Source organism: Psittacula echo (genome assembly GCF_963264785.1).
Source record: "Psittacula echo genome assembly, chromosome: 4".
NCBI classification, from domain to species: Eukaryota; Metazoa; Chordata; class Aves; order Psittaciformes; family Psittacidae; genus Psittacula; species Psittacula echo.
In genome coordinates this window covers 10,050,865-10,072,485 of record NC_137738.1, presented here as the reverse complement: position 1 = coordinate 10,072,485, position 21,621 = coordinate 10,050,865, and the positions used below count along the sequence as shown (strand labels likewise).

The 21,621-nt window shown below is 41.2% G+C and overlaps 1 protein-coding gene across 1 annotated transcript in view; it reads left to right on the top strand.

Moving 5' to 3' along the window:
- The window catches only part of ALK (ALK receptor tyrosine kinase), a gene marked incomplete at both ends in the record, with an annotated part of 54,981 nt that overhangs the window by 13,881 nt on the left and 19,479 nt on the right, over positions 1-21,621 (top strand). The window contains 7 exon segments of the mRNA XM_080615008.1: positions 8,923-9,085; positions 13,437-13,587; positions 16,052-16,183; positions 17,118-17,262; positions 18,220-18,402; positions 19,880-19,978; positions 20,692-20,844. Of these exon segments, the coding sequence (XP_080471134.1) occupies positions 8,923-9,085; positions 13,437-13,587; positions 16,052-16,183; positions 17,118-17,262; positions 18,220-18,402; positions 19,880-19,978; positions 20,692-20,844 (1,026 nt within the window).

Below are 21,621 nucleotides of genomic sequence, written 5' to 3'. Positions count from 1 at the left end.
GGAATCAGAAGGTACACTGCAGCTTCTTGTAGTGGGAAGTCATTGCATGTCTGAGTGTCTCCACAGCACTGAAACACCTTTTTCTTTTGTGTTGCCAAGTTCCTGCTCTCAGTAAACACTGCAGATACTTGTTTGGTCCCTGGGCTATGCATTTTACCCAGCTTTATTCTTGTATCTTTCTGCATTCTGTAATGTATTTAAGAAACCTCAGGCTGAGTCTGTCAAAGCTGTTACTTTGATGGCCGTGTATGTACTGCTGTGTGAGTGAACCATCAGCATCAGTGCCACCCTGAAGTCCCAAAGACTGCATTGATCAGTGTGAGCTCAGCCAAAAGTAATTACAGCTAATGTGATCTTTGGCTTGTGTGATAGATCACATGCTATAATATTTCCTTCTTAAGAAATCATATTAAAACTAAGAACTGTGTTCTTATAGCTGAAGAGACAACAGGATAATAAAATGCCCTCTGTAAGTCCTCAAGCCAGCTCAACCTCCAGAATAGGAACTACAATCTGAAAGGTACTACTTTGTTTATATCACAGGAAATCCAAAGAGGACCCCAAATTGCTACAATTAATGTGGTGTTGGTGCTCTCCCAAGTTCCTGGGTGATGATCAGCCCCAACACAGAAAAATGCCCATAGGTTTCAGATCACACAGTTACCTGCAGTGCAAGGTGACCATTAGGTAGATGGACACAGAGCATGCAAATGCTTTCCTTTTCCATTAATGAATGACATGTTATTTGCTGAAATGCCACCTTCTTGTTGAAAAGTTGCAGGGAAGCTTGAGACTAGAAGGAACCTGCAAAAAGACTGTAAGAAAGCCTCAGTATGCTAGAAAATTGAAGCAACTTTAGTGGCACTAGGATTTTGGATTGCAATGGTCAAGTCTGTACAAAAGGCTGTGTGCTGTTTATTTTGATACAAACAAAGTTTACTTTAGCTTTGTTTTTAAATTGATTAGGTATTAGTGTAAATAAAACTGAAAGTCACTCAAACCACAGCATCTCTCTACAGGGAGTTCAACTACCAATTAAAAAGCCAATTTATGTCAAACCAATGCAATTTCCTTTTATAGACAAGGCTAAAGTATGAGAAATTCAGGCATACAAAGATACAGTCAGCAATAATGAGGAACTCTAGGTAAACAAATTACTATCGTGGAAACTGGAGGAAACAAAATAGGATTCTCAGTAGGAGAAAGGAGATAACAAGACACACGGCAATCAAGCTGTAATTAAAGATTTCTGGTGCTTCTGAATGGGCTGTAAATACCATGAGGATAGCCTCCCTTTTCATGTTTCAGATTCTCACCTGTCCCACTGATAACTTAGTGCACACAGGACAAAAATGGTGTGTTGTGAAATGTACAAACAGTTAAACCTTTTTTTCCCTCAAATCTTGCATTGTTTTGTCCTCTCTGATCTGTATATTCATCAGCCATTGTGTGACCATGGTTTCTTGCATGGAAACTGTCATAAAATCATTTTCTTATCCCAACCAGATTACTGTTTTCCTTCAGCTCCAGTCTGTTCCCCACAACACTTAGTGGTTGCACAGATTTTGTCTTTTGCATGAGGGAGAGTCCTCTTCCGAGTACTTACATGGCTGTTTCTCGGAAGAACTCTGGGTCACATTAGTTAATCAGATGAAGGAGCTGAAAGGAACAGTGGAGTGAGTATTAAGTAAAAGAAAATTACATTTGGTTGCTCTTTGTGTGCAATTATACTAACTGAACTGTTGGCATAATGCAATAAAGGTATCTGCAGAATTGTATTTTTGTATTAAGCATCAGTTAACACAGTGAATAACAGCTCATTGCCCACCTCCCACCAAAATCAGCATCCTGAATAGTGATAGAAAATGTTCAGACACTGATGGTGGGATCTCAGATTATGTAGGCATGAAATTTTTTATTGCATTTACTTTCCCTGTAGTACTGAAAATGGCAAAGGTGCAATGCTGAAAATCAACATGCAAACAGATCACAGCATAGCAAAGTTGGATTGGCATAACTGTTCTCCAAAGTTAATCATACGATTGAAATAAACAGGGCAACTCACATTTTAGACCTAGATTTTAAAGCTCCCCATACTTAATAGCACTTTAAACTGTGTAGAAACTGCTATAAATCTCTGGAAAGGTTTTGACATAATTTTGCCACCTCCACCCAACTTGGACTTTGTTATCTAACATGCATTTCTACTATCTTTTGTAATTGTGAACAAATTGCAGAAAGTTAGTACATGTCTCAACATCCTTTGTGGAGGACTCCTGCTATCTCTTTAAGTGAAACATAAAAGAGAAAAGAAATTAGTTTTCTTCATGCTGCTCTTTTAGTTTCTGGTTCCAGAAAGTAGCAAGAAACAAGCTGTTCTCATTGTTGTTCAAAGTCAGCAATACACTTGTCCTATTATACTGACCACAGATAATTTCCTACAAGGATGCCCCGGTAATGTTCCCTTCATATGGACACTTAAGATGAACCTAAAGCCTGATTCAAGCTTTGAGTATTTCTTTGAAATGATACTCAGAGTCAGTCTGCATACAGTTGTCATCACTGCAGATGCTCTTCTGGTTGAACTGAAAACCATGTCCAAGTTTTCCATTATTGCCCTCATTTAGAAAGTAGAAAGACAGAGGTAGAAACAGTAACTCCATAAATAGTTGAAAAGCTGGATTTCTCTTAGTCTAGCTGCATTTGTGTAAACGGTACTGGTATTGCTGGCAAGACTCACTAATTTCTGTGATTGTATTATATCCCATCAATATCATTCCGTAGACATATTGTCATTGTGAGCACAACCTGGTTCTGCCATTTACCGTCATCTTTCAAACCCCTACCTCATTAATCTCTGGCAAACTTAATCCTGGAAAAGGTATTGATCTTAAATTGCTGCTCACAGGACATGTTAAACAACAGAACTCAAAGCAAAATTAAAAGTTTTTTTCCTTCCTTACATCAATGAACATGTTCCTTATGTATGCTTGTAGTATATTTTGCCTACAGACAGACCTTTTACTGTGACATGCAGCATAGATCAATTTTGGAATTACTGGTAATACATAACTGATGTTGCTCATGCACCCAGTAAAAGGCATATCCCTTTACACATACCATGGTGCTAACAGCAGCCAAATGTTAGTGGAGATTAAGATGGGCAGTTGACTGTATCTGATTTCCTGTATTGGCCAAATATTCTGAGGGAGCTTGTGAATATTTTTTACAAACAGATGAAGCGAGAGTTCTGTTTGTTCATGGCATCAAGTTTGAGGATATTTGCCTTAGAGGAAGAAGTAAAATAAACTAACAATTAATTGCCTTCAGAAGTTTAGCCACGGGGGTTCTTATGCCCTTGAAGCATGAGACCTTATAGCCCTTATTAATGTATTTTTTTACTCTTTTGGAAGTAGGAATAACCTCTTGGCCTGAATAGAGGTTGTGGCAGCAAGTTCCACAAACTGCCTACACATTATTTGTAAGTATTGATGCATTTCAGTAGTGTGTTACTCTAGATTCCATAATAAGGCAAGTACCATGGTGGCTTGGTTGGTAATTTTCTCAAATCATAATAAAGTTTTGGTTTGGAAAGAGTTGAACCTTGGTTCAAACCAGCTTAATTTAACAAATGCCAGTTAATACGTTCAGGCCCTTCAGGAATAGCTAAAATGTCTATGTCTGGTTTGTGGTATGGAGTTTATGTGCTATATGTACCAGTGAAATTGCCTTCTATGTTAGAAGGACAAATGTGCTTTAGACTTTGCTCCATTGTTTTCTTTCGTTGTTGCTGGTTGCTGTTGGCCAGCAGTGCTGCCCTGGGCTGCAAGTAGTATCAGCGCTTCAAATGAATTAGTCATTTTAAGTCTTGCGGGGTTTTGTTCTTTGTGTTTTCCAAGAGCAGAACATCATTCCCCTTGCAGTGGCTGCAATCCAGTGCCTTGATTGCTGTATATTTTAGATAGCTAGCCAAGCTGTGTGAGAAATAGAATTTCTGCTGTGCAAAAGAAAATGAGCATGAGTGGCAGTGTGTGTAAATGTATCAGGAAATCTCATTTGGAAAGGAAAAATGGGAAGAAAGATTTTAAAAAAAAAAATAAAATAAAAAAATCTGTTCTATTGCAGCCAAAATGTCATTTCTTGCAAAATGTTGTTGCTGAGACCTTAGAAATGTGCTGGGGAGATTGCCAGGGAGCTTGAGGAGGGCAGGTGTGTGGGTGAAACAGGCAGAAGACCAAGTGCTTCCTCTGCCATGTTTCCTGTGAAATTGGGGATCATAGAATCACAGAATTGAACAGGTTGCAAAATACCTGTAAGATCAAGTTCAACCATTTCCCAGCACTGTGAAGTCCACCCCTAAACCACATTCCTCAGTGACACATCTTTTAAATATCTCCAGGGATGGTGACTCCACCACTGCCCTGGGCAGCCTGTTCCAATGCCTGACTGACCTTTCAGGGAAGAAATTGTCCCTAATATCCAGTTTAAACCTCCGCTGGTGCAGCTTGAGGCTGTTTCCTCTGGTCCTGTCATTTGTTCCTTGGAAGAAGAGCCCAGCCACCTCCTGACTCCATCCTCCTTTCAGGCAGTTGTAGAGAGTGATAAGGACCCCCTGAGCCTTCTCTTCTCCAGACTAAACCCCTCCAGGTCACTGAGCTGTTCCTCATCACACTTGTGCTCCAGGCCCTTCACCAGCTCCCTTGACCTTTTCTAGACTCTCTCCAGCACCTCATTGTCTCACTTGTAAGGTAATGAACTGGTGTAGAAATTATTCACTGAAACAAGTACCCCTATTCTGAATCTCAGTGTAATCTCCACTCTTCTTTTTCACCCACCTTAAACAGGAATTTCCAGTTTCTAATCCCCGTTAACATTTTGCAATTGCCAATGACAGAATATGTAGGGGCCCTACATTTAATTACCTGTTAGTTTTTATCATGGAATGCTCAGCTGTTTCTGGAAACTGGACATCTGTAACTTATGTAAAATTGGGCAGACTTTTGAAAATACTAGTTGTTTGGGAAGATTTAGACTGGAGAGTCCTGCTTCTTTTTCCTATCGTGTGTGCATGAGGTGCCTGTCATATGCTGCAGAAGGAAGCTCTGAAGTATGCGACAGACCACAGTTGTGACCAGTGAAAAAATCTGTGCTTGAGGATTTTTCATTCACTGCTGCTGCTTTTTAATCTTTGGTGATCAAAATAATGCTTCAGATTGAATTACTGTAAACTGCTGTGGCATGCAACAACCTGTAGAAATGCTCTCTTTGAGATCATGAGACATGCTGTAGTCATTTCTAGAATCAGTAGAAAATCAGTACTTGACAGGGAGTAAATGGGTATTTTTAGTTAAAAAAATTGGGGTGGGTTATCTAAGATGGGCAGTGCTGTTTTGCTATTGGGTTAGTGGTTTAAGATCTTCGGCTCCTCTTATATCTGCAGAATGAGGATTGGCTTTGTGGAATGTTTAGGAGAGCAGAGGGAGGGAAGTGCAAGGTTTTTAGTCTGTACCCAGAATTGTAACTAAGACCCATCTGTCCTAGTTATATTGAAATGAGGGGCAGCTTACTCACATGTCATATTCTGTCCCATTTAATTTAGCAGCAAAGCTGTTACGTGTTGGACTGGCTTTCAGTATCGCATATCAAAGTGCATATAAGCAGGAGGAGGACTGTTTGCAAGTCAGTGCAGGAGTGACAAATGAGGAGATCATGCAACCTGGCTCAAGATTTTGCTGAAATCCTTGCTAGTTCAAATCAGGTGCAGTCTCCACATAGACTTCACTTGGGCCAGACCTCCTCCTGCATGGATTACCCTGCTCTGCTGTTTCTGAAGTATGTCTTCTCCCATTCCTGCCTACCATCTACCTGAGCAAAGCAAGTAAATACGTCTGCTAGTACTGACCTCAGCAGCTGCAGAACCTGGGAGGCTTTGCATATAATCTTGTATATATCACAATATATGCAAGATTACAGTAGGACCACTTTTGAAATTTAAGGTAGTAGCTCCTGTGCTCAGTCATTTCCAGGTTCCTTACATCATAGTCCCTGACATAACGTATCTGTGGTTCTCATTTCCATTAGTATCATGCTTTTAAAAGCGAGATTCCAAGAGTTTAGGTGCACTTTCTCTTGCTTTTACTCTGAGACTGCTTCTTCACTGGAAGTGAGCCCCCTCTTGGCTGTTCAAGAGGCAGAAAATTCAAGAGTTGTGATTACTTCAGCTCAAAGTCTGAAGACATAACATTTGCAGAAGGAGGACGTTTTTCTTCTACCACAAGCATTTTGTTCTACCAGAGCATTGGGCTTTTAAGGAAACAGAGGGCCACTAGAAACAGAGGGCCAAAATGTGGAATAGTTCATTGATCCCCTCTCCCTGGAACCCAGTGGGAGTCAGGAGCTGCCAGTTTCAGGGCCCGCTGTGCTGTGTGTTACATGTGTGATAGTCTAGAGATACTTTTGCCAAAGCCAGGTAAGCAGATACGTAAGGAACAAGATTTATTTAAAGAGAATCAATCAGAAATGTAAAACTTGACCATAAGCAGCCGTATACACATGCTGTGGTCTGTCCCAGGTTTTATCACTTCCGGTTTTCCATTTTGATTCTCTCATGTTTTGAGCTTATTGTCCCCTTGAAGGTCACCTGCTTCTGCCTTTGGGAACATGTTTGATGTTTCACCGGAGACATGCAAATGGCTTCTTATTGTTTCAAACAAACACACTTACCTGCCTGCTTTACTAAACATATGTTTCAATGCAGGTGGCTTAGCCCACTGGGATATTGCAATGTTATATCACTCTGATAGCTGACAGAATGAGTCTCTCATCTTCCATTTTGTGTGAGATTTTGCTTTGGGTTTAGGCTGGGTTTTTTTATTTTAAGAATAAACATAAGTAACTTCTTGTGCAAGACTGTCAATATCAGAGCTACTGAAGCATATTGCTTTAGGAACTTTTAGACCTTGCTTTCTTAGGTGCTTTTCCCCTCTTACCTGTTGTTCTTGTGGTTTCGTGGGGTATGTGGGCATCAAAGGAGGAGAAGGAAATTCTTCCATTTGCTGTTTACTAGTTTTAAGACTTTATACTGCCATCCATTGCAGAAGGATTGGAAAAATAAATAAGTATGTAAGTATCCATATAAAATAAGTAATGGTAGCAAAATCTCTAGAGGGCCCTAGCAGGAGAGTTTTGAGGAGGAATGGCATAGATTTTTGCAGTAAGAAGGAAGTTATTCTCTCAGCAGTACTTAAATTGGGAAGCTTTCCTAAAGTAGTAGTTTTGCATTGCTTCTAGAAGTAGTAAAGGCACTATTACAAAGATTGGGGTTTGGTTTGGATTTTGGGGGTTTTTTTGGTTGGGGTTTTTTGTGTGTGTGGTTTTGGGTTTTTTTGTTTGTTTGTTTGTTTTGCTATTTGGTTTTGGGTGGGGGTTTTTGGTTGGTTTGTTTTGGTTTTGAGGTTTGGGTTTGGTTTTTTGGGTATTTGGGTTTGGTGTTTTTCCCAGAAATCCCAGCCACCTCATTTTTTAAACTCCTGCCAAATTATTTGCTCTATTTCATGCATTGCACTTGTTTATAAGAAGGAATTTAGCTCAATATCAGGGTTAGTTTGTGAAAAGTGAATTCAGACCTTGTACTTGGCTAAACTCATGTCTTTCCTTGTATTTCTGCTGGGTGAACCCCTCCAGTAGCATTAATGGTAGAACTGCTGGCCTCGCTCATCCAGACACATGCAGACCATCTTTTCTAGACCAGATCAGCTTAGGCAATAGCTCCAAATTTCAAGAAGCAGATCAAGCTCTAAGCTAATCAGTACCAGTGATGGAAGAGTCTGTGTGTGTTGTGTTACATTAGCTGAAGCTGGGGAGGAAAATGGTGCCCTTCGAGAAAGCCATAAGGAGGACTGGCTGGCCCAACTTCAAGTAGAAATAATGTTCTTTATATATATTTTAAGCCTTTCAAGTCTTAAATGGCAGTAGAATTAACAAACAGAGTTCATTAGTTTGTGTATATTAGCTTGTTAATGAGTGATAAGTCATGTAACATGCACCAAATGCTTAGTCCATTTATTTACCATCTAGATCTTCGTTTGGATGGCATGTGAAATATTTGCTGATATACTATCAAACATGTTAGGGTTGGTTTTACAAGAGCATTGTGGGCTTGCAGCTGTGCCAGCCCTAATAATGAACCTTTAAGGCAAAGGACAGCATTTTCAGCATCATGTATTCAAACTAAAAAATCAGATTTTTGAGGCACAGATTAGCAAAGCTTTGTTCTAGAAATCTATTTGTACAGGGCTAGTACTTCCAGATGGTGAAAATGGGTTTAATAAAGATGCATTGATTTACACCCACAGAACATGCAGAGCCGAGTGCTGGTTTTACAGGCCTTAGTTAGGTGTTTTGCCTTCTCAAGCTTAACTTGCATCTCTTGTAAGCAAGTAATTATTCAAAGTGCGATTAATTTACTGTTATGTTTTAATCACTGAGATGATGTTGTATTTACAGGGTTTTATCTAATGAACAGTTACTTTCCCATATAAAATAAATTAAGTAATCAAATGTCTGTAGAAACTGAAGGGGCTAAAATGCACCAGTCTTGAGGTTATGAGTGTGTCATTTAATAGCCCAGAGAGCAGAGCCCCAAACTGGGTGGTCTGTGTTGCATTTTTTCTCTACTCTGTGATCTTTTGCCTTTTTGAGCATTGAGCATAGTTGTGGTAGTTTTCAGGAATTGTGGACGAAAAGCGGTCAAATACTGAGATACACAGCACTGAGTCTTTTAAAAGAATTGTGTATTTGTCCTTGCTAAAACCTTAGGGGCCAGATTCTTCTTTGGTCTGACAAGAGAGAGTGAATAAAGAGCAAAACAGCTATTTGATCTTTGGATGTTTGGGTCATGCTTTGTATATGTCCTTATTTCAGAACACTGGTTATTCACAACATGTGGTGCCAGTGGACCCTATGGCCCCACACAGAGCCAATGCAACGATGCCTACAGGAACTCCAACCTCAGTGTAATTGTAGGAGCTGAAGGGATTCTCCAAGGCATTCAGATCTGGAGAGTACCAGCAACCAACACGTACAGGTAAGGGAACCATCTCTGGTTGTCATGATATATCTTTGTGTTCGAAACATATCCAAGCTGCAGATATATATGCTAGGCATATATGAAGTATTATATTCAGAAATTTGCCTTGATCTGCTTGGGTTTTACTTCTCCTTGATCCTGTTATTTCCAACCTTTCCAGTCTCAGATTTGTTGTCCAAAAGATGCAACTTGTTGGTGAAAAAGAGAAGAAAAGAAAGAGACCATCTGAGGCAGGCGCATCTTTAGCCTAAATGGTTACAGGTTAGGAGAGCTCTAGAAGTATTTGAAAATCAGGCGTTTTGACCTACTCAGGCCAAGGGGTGTGCATATCTTTTATGCCATCCATTGAATTCTGGGATCAGCATGAGTTTTTCCCACTCTTCACCTAGCATAGGGGGCACAATCTATGTCAGCATATCTTACAGCATGGCTTGCATCAAGCTCTGCTCAGCATCTTGACTTTCCTGAATCTAGGCATGGTAAGTTGAGCCTGAAGCCTGGCTCACTGCTGTAGAATTGATTTTGGAAGCCAGCCACCTAGATGTTGGACTCTGTGATACTGAGGGTTCTAATGCTTAAATCCCTCTGTGGAGTTATTTTCAAAGGGAGATGATCAGATACAGTTCAATGCTCCTTAACAGATTTTTACCAATCATTTTTCCTTTTTGCTCTTGCTGGGGAAAGAAGTATATCAAAGATCAGTTCACTGTATCTGAAGGGTAACATTAAGCCATTACATGCATCAGTTTGTCAGCAGAACTGTTTGAATCAATGACTGACTAGTGGTGGGGTTTTCATGCAACATTCCCTGTTGAAACCAATGATGGTATCATGGATTTCAAAGTAGAACACTCCACTGAAGGCTTTGAACAAATTTCATTTAAAACCTACTGGCACCTTCCTTTTTTTTCTCTTTATTGAAAAAGGATATTAGTGTTGAGGATAGATGTCAGTCTCTAGCAAGCCTACTGCAGTTTTGAGAAACTGGCTAGACTAGGCTAGGCACAAGATCTGCCTGAGTGCCTATTACCACAAGGATTGATGGTAATGAAAAAAGCATTAATGATATTTTACTCTGCTATCAAAAATGAGTTGCCTGAGGTGAACAGAATTTTTCAGGACCAGCATTCAGTAAATACGGTTATAAAGTATAGCCCAAAAGAGAAGAGGCAATAAACTTACAACATTGTCATTTTTTTAATATCACAGTGCCCAAGAAGACCCAGAATTCCAGTGCAACTGTAGGCTGATTTTTGCTACACAATACAAACCACAGGTCCTGCAGGGAGGGCCTGTCTATTTAAGTCCTGTAAATGACCTAATAGACTTTTAGGTTCTGTATAGTTAATAGATGGATAATGTCACTGGTAACCTATATGTATATGGATGACATTCCCTTCTGCACCTCTTAAGGCTCTGGTAGAGAATTCACAGCCTGGGGAAAGATGGAAATTGTGAGTTTAAATTAACTTGACATCTTCCTGATTCTGTGCTTCTGAAGGGGCAGCAGAGTCCCCCAGTACAGCATAGCCCTTGGAAAATGTCAAGTTGCAGTATCAGTTCTAGGGCTTTCCGGAGTTTGAACCCACTGCCTGTATTTAGCTCTCTCCTGCAGGCTTGCTGCAGTGTGGATGCTGTAAGTTATCCTGATAGCCATCTCCAATATAGCTGACCCTGAGATAAAACCCTCCAGCTGGCTGTTGGGCTCTTAAGAAACTTGTTGTGAGGCCGTATCAGTGGGTTTTGCGCTGTGTAATGTAGAGCGGTGAGTTACGCTCCTGATAATTGCATGAGAAGGATAGTGTTTGTGTAGACACGAGGCAGGATATATGTTACTAAAGTGCAAAGACAGAAAGCTCAACTTTGCACAGAACTCTACTAGCACAAGCTAACCACACCCAGAAGATCCCACCGTGTATGAAGGTCTGCCAAACACTGTAGGTGGCTTCATTTGAAGACTGGAGTCCTGTATGCTGCAGTGCTGATATGGACAAAATCATCTGGTTTGCTCTCAAGGAGCTGCACATTGTGTAACAATAAAATTAGGCAATATAAAAGAATATTTTTCTCTTCAGATTTCCTTCTAAGCATTCAGAATGTCTTGTCATCACATAGCTAGCCCTGTGATTAAGTATGAGAGAAGTGAACTGTAATAAATTACACATTACCATCCATTATCCAAATTCTTCCAATTTTTAAGGCAAGAGTGTTTGGTTCATTTTGCCAAGTGCTCCGTTTGTTGTTATTTCCACTGTCCTCTCTTTTCTTTGATCTCGTCTTGTAAGGTAACACAGGAACACAGCACAGTGGAATGCAAAAAAATGTCCTAAGTTGGCCAGCCCAGGCACTGGATTTTCTCATATCCTCAAAACTAGCTCCAGTGTCTACCATGACTTGTCTACCTAGAGGTGTTTTTCTTCTCCAGCCCTGATTTGCACAGCCAATGCACTCTGCTCATCCTGATTCTTCCTGAAGATAGTTTTCTTTTTCATTTCCTACAACTATCATAGAAAAAGAAAAGGAGGAAGACAGTGGAAGGTATTCTGAGTATAGCTACTCAGGGTGGTCTGAATCTTTCTTCAGGGCCAATATGGTTAAATGAATTCCTCCTGTGAAAGAAAGTTTTGCCTAAGGAAAGGGATCCTGCTAAAACTTGGAAGTCAAGATAACCCATCTGGTTAAATAGTGACACCCATTTTAAGGACTGACGGTCACCTGAATCTACCGGGTTTTATTTGTGTGCAGCTTTTGAATGAGGCCAAAATGGTTTCTCCTGACCTCATTGCTGGTATGCAAAATCTGTTCATACACAGAAAAATATGGCCCCTACTTGCAGCCAGTTAGCCCTGCCAGCTTGCTGTGCCTGACAGTGCACCTCATTAGCCATTACAGAATTCTACAGCAAATCAACTCAGCCTTCAGATTCATGCAGCATCTGTTCAGGGTAGCCCAGTGCTATGTGACCATCACTTTTCCTGCTGGCTCCAGTACAGCCTTACTGAGGAATGATTGCTTTGGTTATCAGCAGTGGCATGAACATAATTGTGTCACACTGTGAGGATCTAATGTGCTTTACGGAGCACTTGGTGCTCCATAGTTGCTTCAACTTCAGAACATGCTGGCTGCCTCAGAGCAGTATCACAAGGTGAGTTCTTCATGCTAATCACTAAGGCAAGTTGCTGGCTGAGAGTGAGCTGGCTGCCCAACCTGTTCAGGTGCTCATGTGTGGTGGGCGCTGCTGCTGTGTTCTGCTTGTAGCCTGTTTGCATGTGACTGTGCTGGGCAAAGCCCAACCTGGTGCTAGAGGAAAGGAAGAGTTAAAGCAGGACAAATATATTGTAACTGGTTGGAAGCTGAGAAGGCTGTTTTCAGCCCTGCAGTCACTGTTTATATGCTCCAGGTTGAATTTTGCTCTCATGAAAATAGCTGCAAGCTACTAATGTCAGTGGAGAATCACCTGCTTATTTCAGATCTATGTTGAGCTTGTACCACCACTGAATTGCTCAGGATGTTGAGTAACTGTGTCTTTTGTTGCGGCAGAGATGTGTGTTTTATCATAATTATAAAGTGCTTTGAAATCCTTTGACAAAAGCTGCAAATTTTTTATGTACTTTGCAAGAGGGAGGAGGAGCTGAGCAATACAGTGGTACAGACAAATCTTTGGGACCTTGGAATCCTAGGTCCCAGAGCGCAGCAGTCTGTATATGCAACCTAGCCACCCTTTGCTGGAGACAATGGGATGTTCATGGTGACTCTGAGTTTAGCTGGGAGGCTTTTGCCTTTCTTGTTTACTGCAGGTAGTGTTGTGTCCATCTACTCTTCTATATTCCTCTGGTCCTGGGAATAGGAGAGCTGTTTCCCATCTGGTCCATGCTACCAGGACCAGTTATGCTGTCTGCTTTCTCAAATCTCCCCCGTCAATCTAGTGCTTAATGTTCTCTTTAGCCATATGTGCTGTACTTAACCAGTTCTTCTGCTTCTGTTCTTTCTCTTCCTTGCTGAAAAGCTCTCAAGGGTATGCCTTTTGAGATACAGGATGTGTTTCATGTGTTAAGTTTGAAACTACAGGGACTTGCTCACTCTGTCCTCAGTGAGTGTTTGTCAAAGAATCAATGTGAAAGAAGCTGTTTTATAGCTACCTAAGTTCATAGGTCCACATAGAGTAAAGAACCTCAGTCTTCAAGCTTTGGGTTTAGATTTATTTCAAGTATCAGGTCTTCAGGGCACGGCTCTGTGACAGTGTGTACAGTTCAGGTGTGCAAAACACTCAGTGCCCAGAAGCGCTTCCTTTACCTTCCACCTGTCTGGGACAACTCAGTTGCTAAGCTCATGTTTTCTTTTCCTGCAGCATCTCAGGCTATGGAGCTGCTGGTGGGAAAGGAGGGAAAAATACCATGGTCCGTTCCCATGGCGTGTCTGTACTGGGAATTTTTGACCTCCAGAAGGATGATACTTTGTATATCTTGGTGGGACAGCAAGGAGAAGATGCTTGTCCTAGTGTAAGTGATTGCCCTTTCTGTGTTGTCCTAATCCCTTCTACGAATCTGTAGAGTTTTGTCTCTTTACAGAGAAAATTGTTTTCCTTGAGGGGGTTGAGGTTATATGGTTCAAGGGATAGTTACAGTTTTACTGGGAGGGCATGAGTATGAAGAGATGAAGTACCATGTCACTGTTCTCACTTCCTCTTCAACATTCAGGCCTCATTGATAATGCACTACAGGTTCCTGACTGATTTGCATATCTCAGAGCACCTGTGTGGGTTTTCAGAGAGAAAAGGCAACCTTGCCTTCCTTTCCTCTGGAGATCAGTCTTCAAGGTTGACTTCACAGTGCTTGGTCTTTGCTCTGCTGTTAAGCCTAGCCCTGCCATTTTCATAGTACTCTGCAGCTCTGGAGACACCCACCTCACAGGGCCTGTTTGGTTATTCTCTGTATGGAAATGGGAGAGACAAATTAACCACCACTGGATCAGTCCTGATTTTTGTGTTACTAGCCAGTTGTTACTGCAGGTGCCTTGAGAGAAAGGAGCAACTTCCACCATTTGCAGGCACAATAATCTATTAATTGTTTAGTATTCTTTGGAGGATGAGGGAACAGGAGGTTCTTATGGAGGGAGCTAAGCATTATCTGATGAAATTTCACCTGCAGGTTTGAGCTGGACATTTAAATGCTGTGCATTTCTCAGCTGTTAATGGATGGCGTCCAAGAGATGGAAGTTTAGCAGTCGGTTACAGCAGGGAAAGATTGAAGGATGCAGAAAAGAAAGAGGGGGTCTCAAGGCTAGGTGCCAAAGTAAATAATGTTAAAACTAGTATTATACATATCTACAAACAAACCATTAACACGAAGCCTCTTTGAAATGAGAAATGCCCTAACTCAAGCTTCCATCTAATGTCTGTAACTAGGACATTCCAGCTCAGTGTAATATATGGACTCATTAAATTGCAGGCCACTGTAATCTTAGCGAGAATTTATTGAGTGCTAATGCAATTCTTTCATTGAGGCAAAGAGATTGCATTGACTTGTAGAAGGGACTTTTACTAGATTGAATTGTAATCAGTTATGTCTTTGCCATGAAGGATTATTATTTTTTTAATTTAATTGTAATGTAGTGGTTCCTTTGGGTCATTGATATTGTCATTTTATTAATCATTCCTACCCAGCCCCAAATCAATTATGGAGAGGGAAAACTAGGGAAAGGAGGATTATATAGTTCCATAGGCAAGTTTGCACACACAAAATGGATGCTGTTTATTCTCTGGCACAACCTAAGGACGCGCTTTGTGGTCAAGAGAATAATTTGTAACTAGGGGATGCTTTTATCAAGTTCTTCTTCCAAAAGAAAATACATACTTGGAAGTAGAAGGAAGCAGAAGGTCAATCCTACTGTAACAACTGTTAGTGCATTTTTCCCTTAAAGTGTTGTTGGCTTAGTGAGTTCAATGTGTATAACAAGAACATGTTACTGAGATGAAGCATATAAGATAAGCTAGAAGCAAAGTTTGCAAGCTGCAAATACTCAGAGCAGAGTCTTGCTTGTTGTGCACTTTAGTGCTCCAATTTAAAATTGAAGCAACAGTTAGGTCATAGTCCAGAAGTACTTATAAATGTTTTGTTTGATATCAGTTAGTGAATTCAGTGATTTGCCTAATACAGAAAGTTCATTACATCTGGTGCTAATTGTTGGAGGGGAAAAAATGCTAAGTAGGAAATACAGGGACTTATTAGTGAGGTATTTGTTTTAACATCAGGTCAGCATTGCAGTCAAAGGTGGGATTGCACCTATTTGCTATGCTTCGAACTGGCTAGCATCGGTAATTATAGAAAAAATGCTGCTACAGCGTATATCAAGTAAACACCAATACTTGCTTGGAAGTCTAGGTGGCTAGTCTGTGTTGAGCTCATTGCTACTGTCCATGCTATGACTGTCTAAAGCTGGCTCTGGTACATCTATGTGTGCCACTGATACACCTGATATTCTGGGTAGATGCATGCTGGCTGCCGGGCCCCAGCCGATAGGGCATTGGAAGAGAAGTAAAGAAGCTTGGGTTCTCTCTGTATCTCTGCCATTTGGCTGTTTTGTGACATGGGGCAAGTCACATAATCTGCTGAGTTACTCCCTTCTGCCACTTATGAAATACAGATAGTTTATGCTAGGAAGTATTTGCAGTAAATTCTGCTACATCCTGTATGTTAAAAGTTTATGGAGCTGTTTTACATGGTAATAGATACCAGCACTGAGCTTGCTTCAAAATAATTCAATTTAAATGGCAACAAATTCTTCTGACAAAGGTTGAAACAAAAAGCAAGATTCTTCTAGAAGAGCATTCATTTGTTTCTGCTTCTGTAATTTCACTGGAGGACAGTTTATTGGCTTGGGAAGGTGAAGGATCCACTAGGCTTGTGTGTGTACAAGGACATGGAGATTTCTTACCAGAATTCAGACCTGGTCTTCTGTTTGCAGACTAATGAAGTTATACAGAAAGTCTGCATTGGAGAGAACAATGTGATTGAAGAGGAGATACGTGTGAACAGAAGTGTCAATGAATGGGCAGGAGGAGGTGGAGGAGGGGGAGGTGCAACTTACATATTTAAGGTATGGAAACATAGTCCTTGTGCATCTTCAACATGAACACATCCTGCCACTTGCCTCTAGTGTCACAGCCTGAAGTTTCTAAGAACCCTGTCTACATTTCTGGGAAAGAGTTCACAAAGGAAGCTCGGGGTATCCTTCATCTCCAGTTGATAGCTGTAGAGAGCTGAGTTGGCCCTTCACAACTGTATGCAGTAGCATGGCCACATTTGCTTCAGTGGCTTGGAATTTCCTTTGCAAACATAATAGTTGGACCTGGATTTTTTTTTTTCAGTGCAAGTGGAGATGCTCAAGCATAATTTTACAGCAAATTCCTCATGACTTTATTCAAATCTATCCTTGTAGAACATTAGATTTCAGCTACATTTGGTCTGTACCGTGCCATGACAAGAAAAGTTGAGGATAGCCTGTGTGTTTTCTGTTTGCAACCCTATAACTAGAGGCCGCTGATCTTTCCTGTCATGTACTAGCTGAGAGAGTACTCATTCCAAACACCAGTTTCAGGCATTAACAATATGTTTAGATCCCTCAGTTTCTACATAATTCTACATGACCCTGCATGCTTATGTAGTCTCCAGTTTAGCAGACTTTATGGGTGTAGAACTATATTGCACTGTGTAGAGCAGCGTTTCTTAGCTGTTTCATTTGATGAAAGTCATCTCACAGTAACATTACAAGCTTTCCAAGAGCCATCAACACTGTAGGTACAATTCATAGAGCTGCTGATGCCACTGTTCTCTGTTGCAGAACTTAGGAGGACTAGTGCTGTTCATTAATCTTTTGAATGTGGGTACATAAATAATGCAATGGTAATTTGTAGTGCTGAGTGGTCCTAGATGCCTGCTTAGTGCAACATGCAGTAACTTGCATGTGGTTGAATTTCCATTTGTGTGTTTCACTCAGTTTGAACACTGCCTTTATTTCTGAATTTGTTAAGATGGAGAATGGAGAACCTGTCCCCTTGATAATTGCAGCAGGAGGTGGTGGCAGGGCCTACAGGGCCAAAACAGACACATTTCATCCAGAAAGGCTGGAGAATGATTCCTCTATTCCAGGGCTGAATGGAAATTCAGGAGCTGCAGGTAAGGAAATTTCTTCTTTTTAAGAAACTGTTTGTGAATATGTGATACTCCCAGATTCCTCCTCACAAGTAGGTGAGGCAAAAACACAGTTCAGGGGGAACATGGAAGTATAACAGATGCATATAGGATATAACACAGTGCAGGATACTTCGCCTAAATCATCAGAGATGGTATAGCCATAGCAATGGCAACATTCTCCCAAAATAACGTAGTGCCCTCATAAGCAAAATTGTTTGATTTTTGATGTGGGAGTTTGAAGTGCCATCCTCTCATGGCCATCCTGCTCCCTGCACTGTTTTGTGCTGTGTAGACATACTCACAGTTTCCCTGACTTATGCAGAAAGAGCATAATTGCACCCTGGCTAGAAGTCTCTGTGAAGAGACCTTGGATTGAACAACCAGCAGAGCTAAAAGTGAGTCACTGGTGAGTATATTATATTTAGAGCGGGACTGGGACATGTTTTCACATCCCTTTCACTAAATTCCTTTTGTTCCACTTCAGAACTGACATAGGTTTTTTTCAGAAGTACTTTTTGCAAAGAGAAGGGGAAGGCTCTGTAAGCCAGAAACAAGTGGTTGGGGAGTAGACAAAGGATATCTTTATACATTTTCCATAGAATGGCCTTGTTTGTGTCATGGAAGAAAATTAACTCTATCCTATCTGAAACCAAGACAATATGTCAGGTGAAAAGAGGTGCTGATGATGAATGTGGTCAGAAACCCTACAGAAAGGTCAGTGTAGCACTGTGTAGCAAGCACAATCTCCTCTTATAACCAAGGCATTGAGATTCTTACTTTCAGCTGAGGTGCTTTGATGAAGTGTTTGTTCTGCAGATACCAGCAGTGCTTGTGGGTTTTGCGTTTTTTTGTTTGGTTGCTTTGGTTTGGGTTGGTTGGTTAGTTTGGTTTTCACAGAAATAACCCCTACCTGTGCCTTTTCTCTTCTCTTAACTGCAGGTGGTGGAGGTGGCTGGAATGATAACACTTCCTTCCTGTGGTCAGGAAAATCCTTGCTGGAAGGTGCTACTGGAGGAAGATCCTGCCCCCAGGCCATGAAGAAGTGGGGGTGGGAGACAAGAGGGGGTTTCGGAGGGGGTGGAGGGGGGTGCTCCTCAGGTGGAGGAGGCGGAGGATATATAGGTAAAGTGGCTTCGTGTTCAAGGTGTTCCTTCCCCTCCTTTAGTGCTAATGATCAGCAAAATGCTGATAGATAATTCTCCTGTAGCTAGCATATTTGACTGTTATGTATTAGTATGTCTGTGTGTTGCCTTTTTAGCACTAGATGAACATATGCCATTTAGTCTTTGAGCACATAGCCAGATGTCAGTGCCTCAGCTGTAACTCTGGCTTTGCACTCTGCAAAATGGACCATCAAGATCCTGCTGTGATTCTTGAGCCTTCTATTTGGGGTTATAGTGCTGAAGAAGGAGGAGCCACAGGCTGTGTGCTCCCATTGCCAGCATCATGGTTTTGAGGACTTTGTTCCTGGAAACTGGCAGCCAGGCTTTATGCCTGGGGAGAGATGCAACTTCTTCTACCCTGCCCTGCTGTGGGTGAGCCTTGGTCCTGTGCAGATTTTCTCTGGGGGCAGAGGCTCAGGCTGCCAGCCGGGACCCCTCTTAATAACAATGGTGGTGTTGGCTTCAGTCAACAAGGAGCTAATTTCATGTGCTGCAGGTCTCAGGGCAGCTGTCAGATGGCATTATGTTGATTATAACTGGTGTGGGCCAGATTCAAGATCTCTACTAACACGTAATCTCCTGGGCCACATAGATTTTCCAGCCATCTGCACTGTGGTGGACTTCTTAACCCCTGGTTCTCCACAGCTTATATCTAGTATATGATAGACGAGAAATCCTGAGAAGAAGTAATAAATTTAAATAATTAAGTGCATGTTTTGTACCAATGTCACTGTGTAATGCTTCTTTTTCCAGCATAATGCCTCACATAACCTAATTTTCATTTCACTGAAGATGGTTAAAGAAGAAAACCCATTTTTGGGTGGGGTGGGGGAATCTTTGCATGCTTGTAGTACAAAATATATGGCCCATACTGTGTTTCTAGTATCTTGTATGTATTGCCCATACTTTGCTCCTTATACATTCTATATGCCCAAGCACAAATGTGCAATTTGTAAATTCCTTCAGTGTCCACTCCTGGTGGACCACCCTGCTTTCAGGGTGCAAAGGAGAGGAAGATTCAGCTTATTCATTCCCTCTGCTGACAGTACATACCTTGATCAGCAAGGGTACTGGACCCTAGAAGACTGGTGTTTTCCAGACTTTTGGCTACATTAATTTTAAGAAAAGCTTACATGTTTCATAGCATCCAAACTGTTAAAGATGAAGTTTGTGCCTTAGTTTGCAATAGCCAGCCTAAAACAGAGCTAAGAATTTGATTGTCACAAGCTGCTGCTATTAAAGTTCTGGAGATAAAAGACCAGTGGTTCATGCCACAACTTGCTAAGTATTCCCTATATGTTAAATAATTTTATTTATTCTCTTTTCTCATTTGGATGTCTCCCTAAATATGCTGAAGTAATGCATGTTGAAATGCTTATCTGTATTTTAGTGCCAATGAGCCTCCGTCTGTTAAGGTAACTTCTGGTTTGACATAGGTGGCAATGCTGCAGTGGACAATGACCCAGAGATGGATGGGGAGGATGGTGTGTCCTTTATTAATCCAATTGGTACTTTATACACTCCAGCACTTAAAGGTATTCATATTAGTCTGAAGTCTTCTATGGGTTTATTTCATGTTAAGAATAGTTTGCATCTGTAGGACACTTTACAACCCTTTGGGTACACCTTACTGCCATAATGAACATGAGGAGGCAGAAAGATAACATAACAAAGTCCAGTGGAGAATAAACAGAAGTAGCAGGAAGAAGCTGGGTAGAAAGAACATCAAGGCTACTAGAAAACACTTCCCAACAGTACTATATTCTAGTATAGGTATACCTATATTCTATAGGTCTACCAACCTATAGAATAATTTTGGCCAAGGAACGTGGTAACAGAACCTGAATAGTTAAGATAGTTCAGGAAAGAAACAGACAAAGCATGTGACTGTTCACTGACAAAAAACACATTCCTTAGAGCATCCCTCAGCAAAGTATCCAGGTTGGACCAGGGAGTTTCTAGAGAAAACAGTACAGTGCTGCCCAGCAGTGGTAGTGATAAATAGTGCAATTCCAGTCTGTGTTTGCTCAGAAGTGCTGAAGGGGCTAATATAGCTTGATGTTGTTCTCCTACATGAGAATAGGTCAGGAGCTATGGAAGGTGGGGAGAAATCAGCCTCTTAGATGGGGCTCACCCTGCCACATCTTGCAGTTGTGAACACCATGCTCCCTATTTCTGTTAGTGCTCAAAGGAATATAATGAATGATCTTCACAGTAATTAACACAGCTTCTTTCATCCACTCCCTAGTGACAGAGGGGCACGGAGAGGTGGATATTAGGTTGCATCTTAACTGCAGTCACTGTGAGATGGACGAGTGCCGTGTTGATCTTGAGACTCAAAAAGTCATTTGCTTTTGTGAACCAGGCACAGAGTTGGCTGAGGATGGTGTGTCTTGCATAGGTAAGTAGGTGTATGGGGTAGGCTCCTAATGTGGGAAACAGAAAATGCATGGCAAAAGTATAGTTTGAACTGTAAGCCATCCTGAAAATGTTACCGAGTCTTATTTAAAACTGGCTCTTGTTGAATGTTACGTTCTGCTGGTATATGCTGCAGAGTTATTTTGCTAGAATATAGACACATCAGTGCTGAGGAACGGTGCACAGAGCAACACTGCTGGTTTGCTTTACCATATATGTTTGGCGTGCTGGGCAGCACTGAGGAGAGTCAAATTTTGTGTCTGGTTGTGCTGATACTCACATTTTGCTCTGAAATCATGAAGGCTTGCTCACTGAAGGAATTTTCTAGCTAAATTTAAATACCAGGTCAGTCCTCTTAAGAAACAAGGTGAGAGAGAATGTAATTCCTTTGGATTTGGACATACAAGGTGCAATTGCAGAATCTGTGTGAGATTCTGAAGACAGTACCTGTACTTGTCTTACTTGAAAGACCAAGTGCTCAGAGCTCCATTACTAGATTTGCTTCATATTCTTGCCCAGCAGTTAGAGCAAGTGACTCCAGGGTTTTGGGATCCTGCTCTTAGCTTCATCACTGGCATGGGAAAATTGTTCTGTATTTTTACCATTCCCATCTGTAAAATGGGTAAAAAGCATGGTCATTTTGCCAGTGTGAAGTAAACCTTAATAGATGGTCATTCTGTGCTTTGTGATCCCAAGTGAGGATGCAGCTATGGAATACTTCAGCCTACGCTTACCGTTATCAGGTTTTTGTGCCTAGATT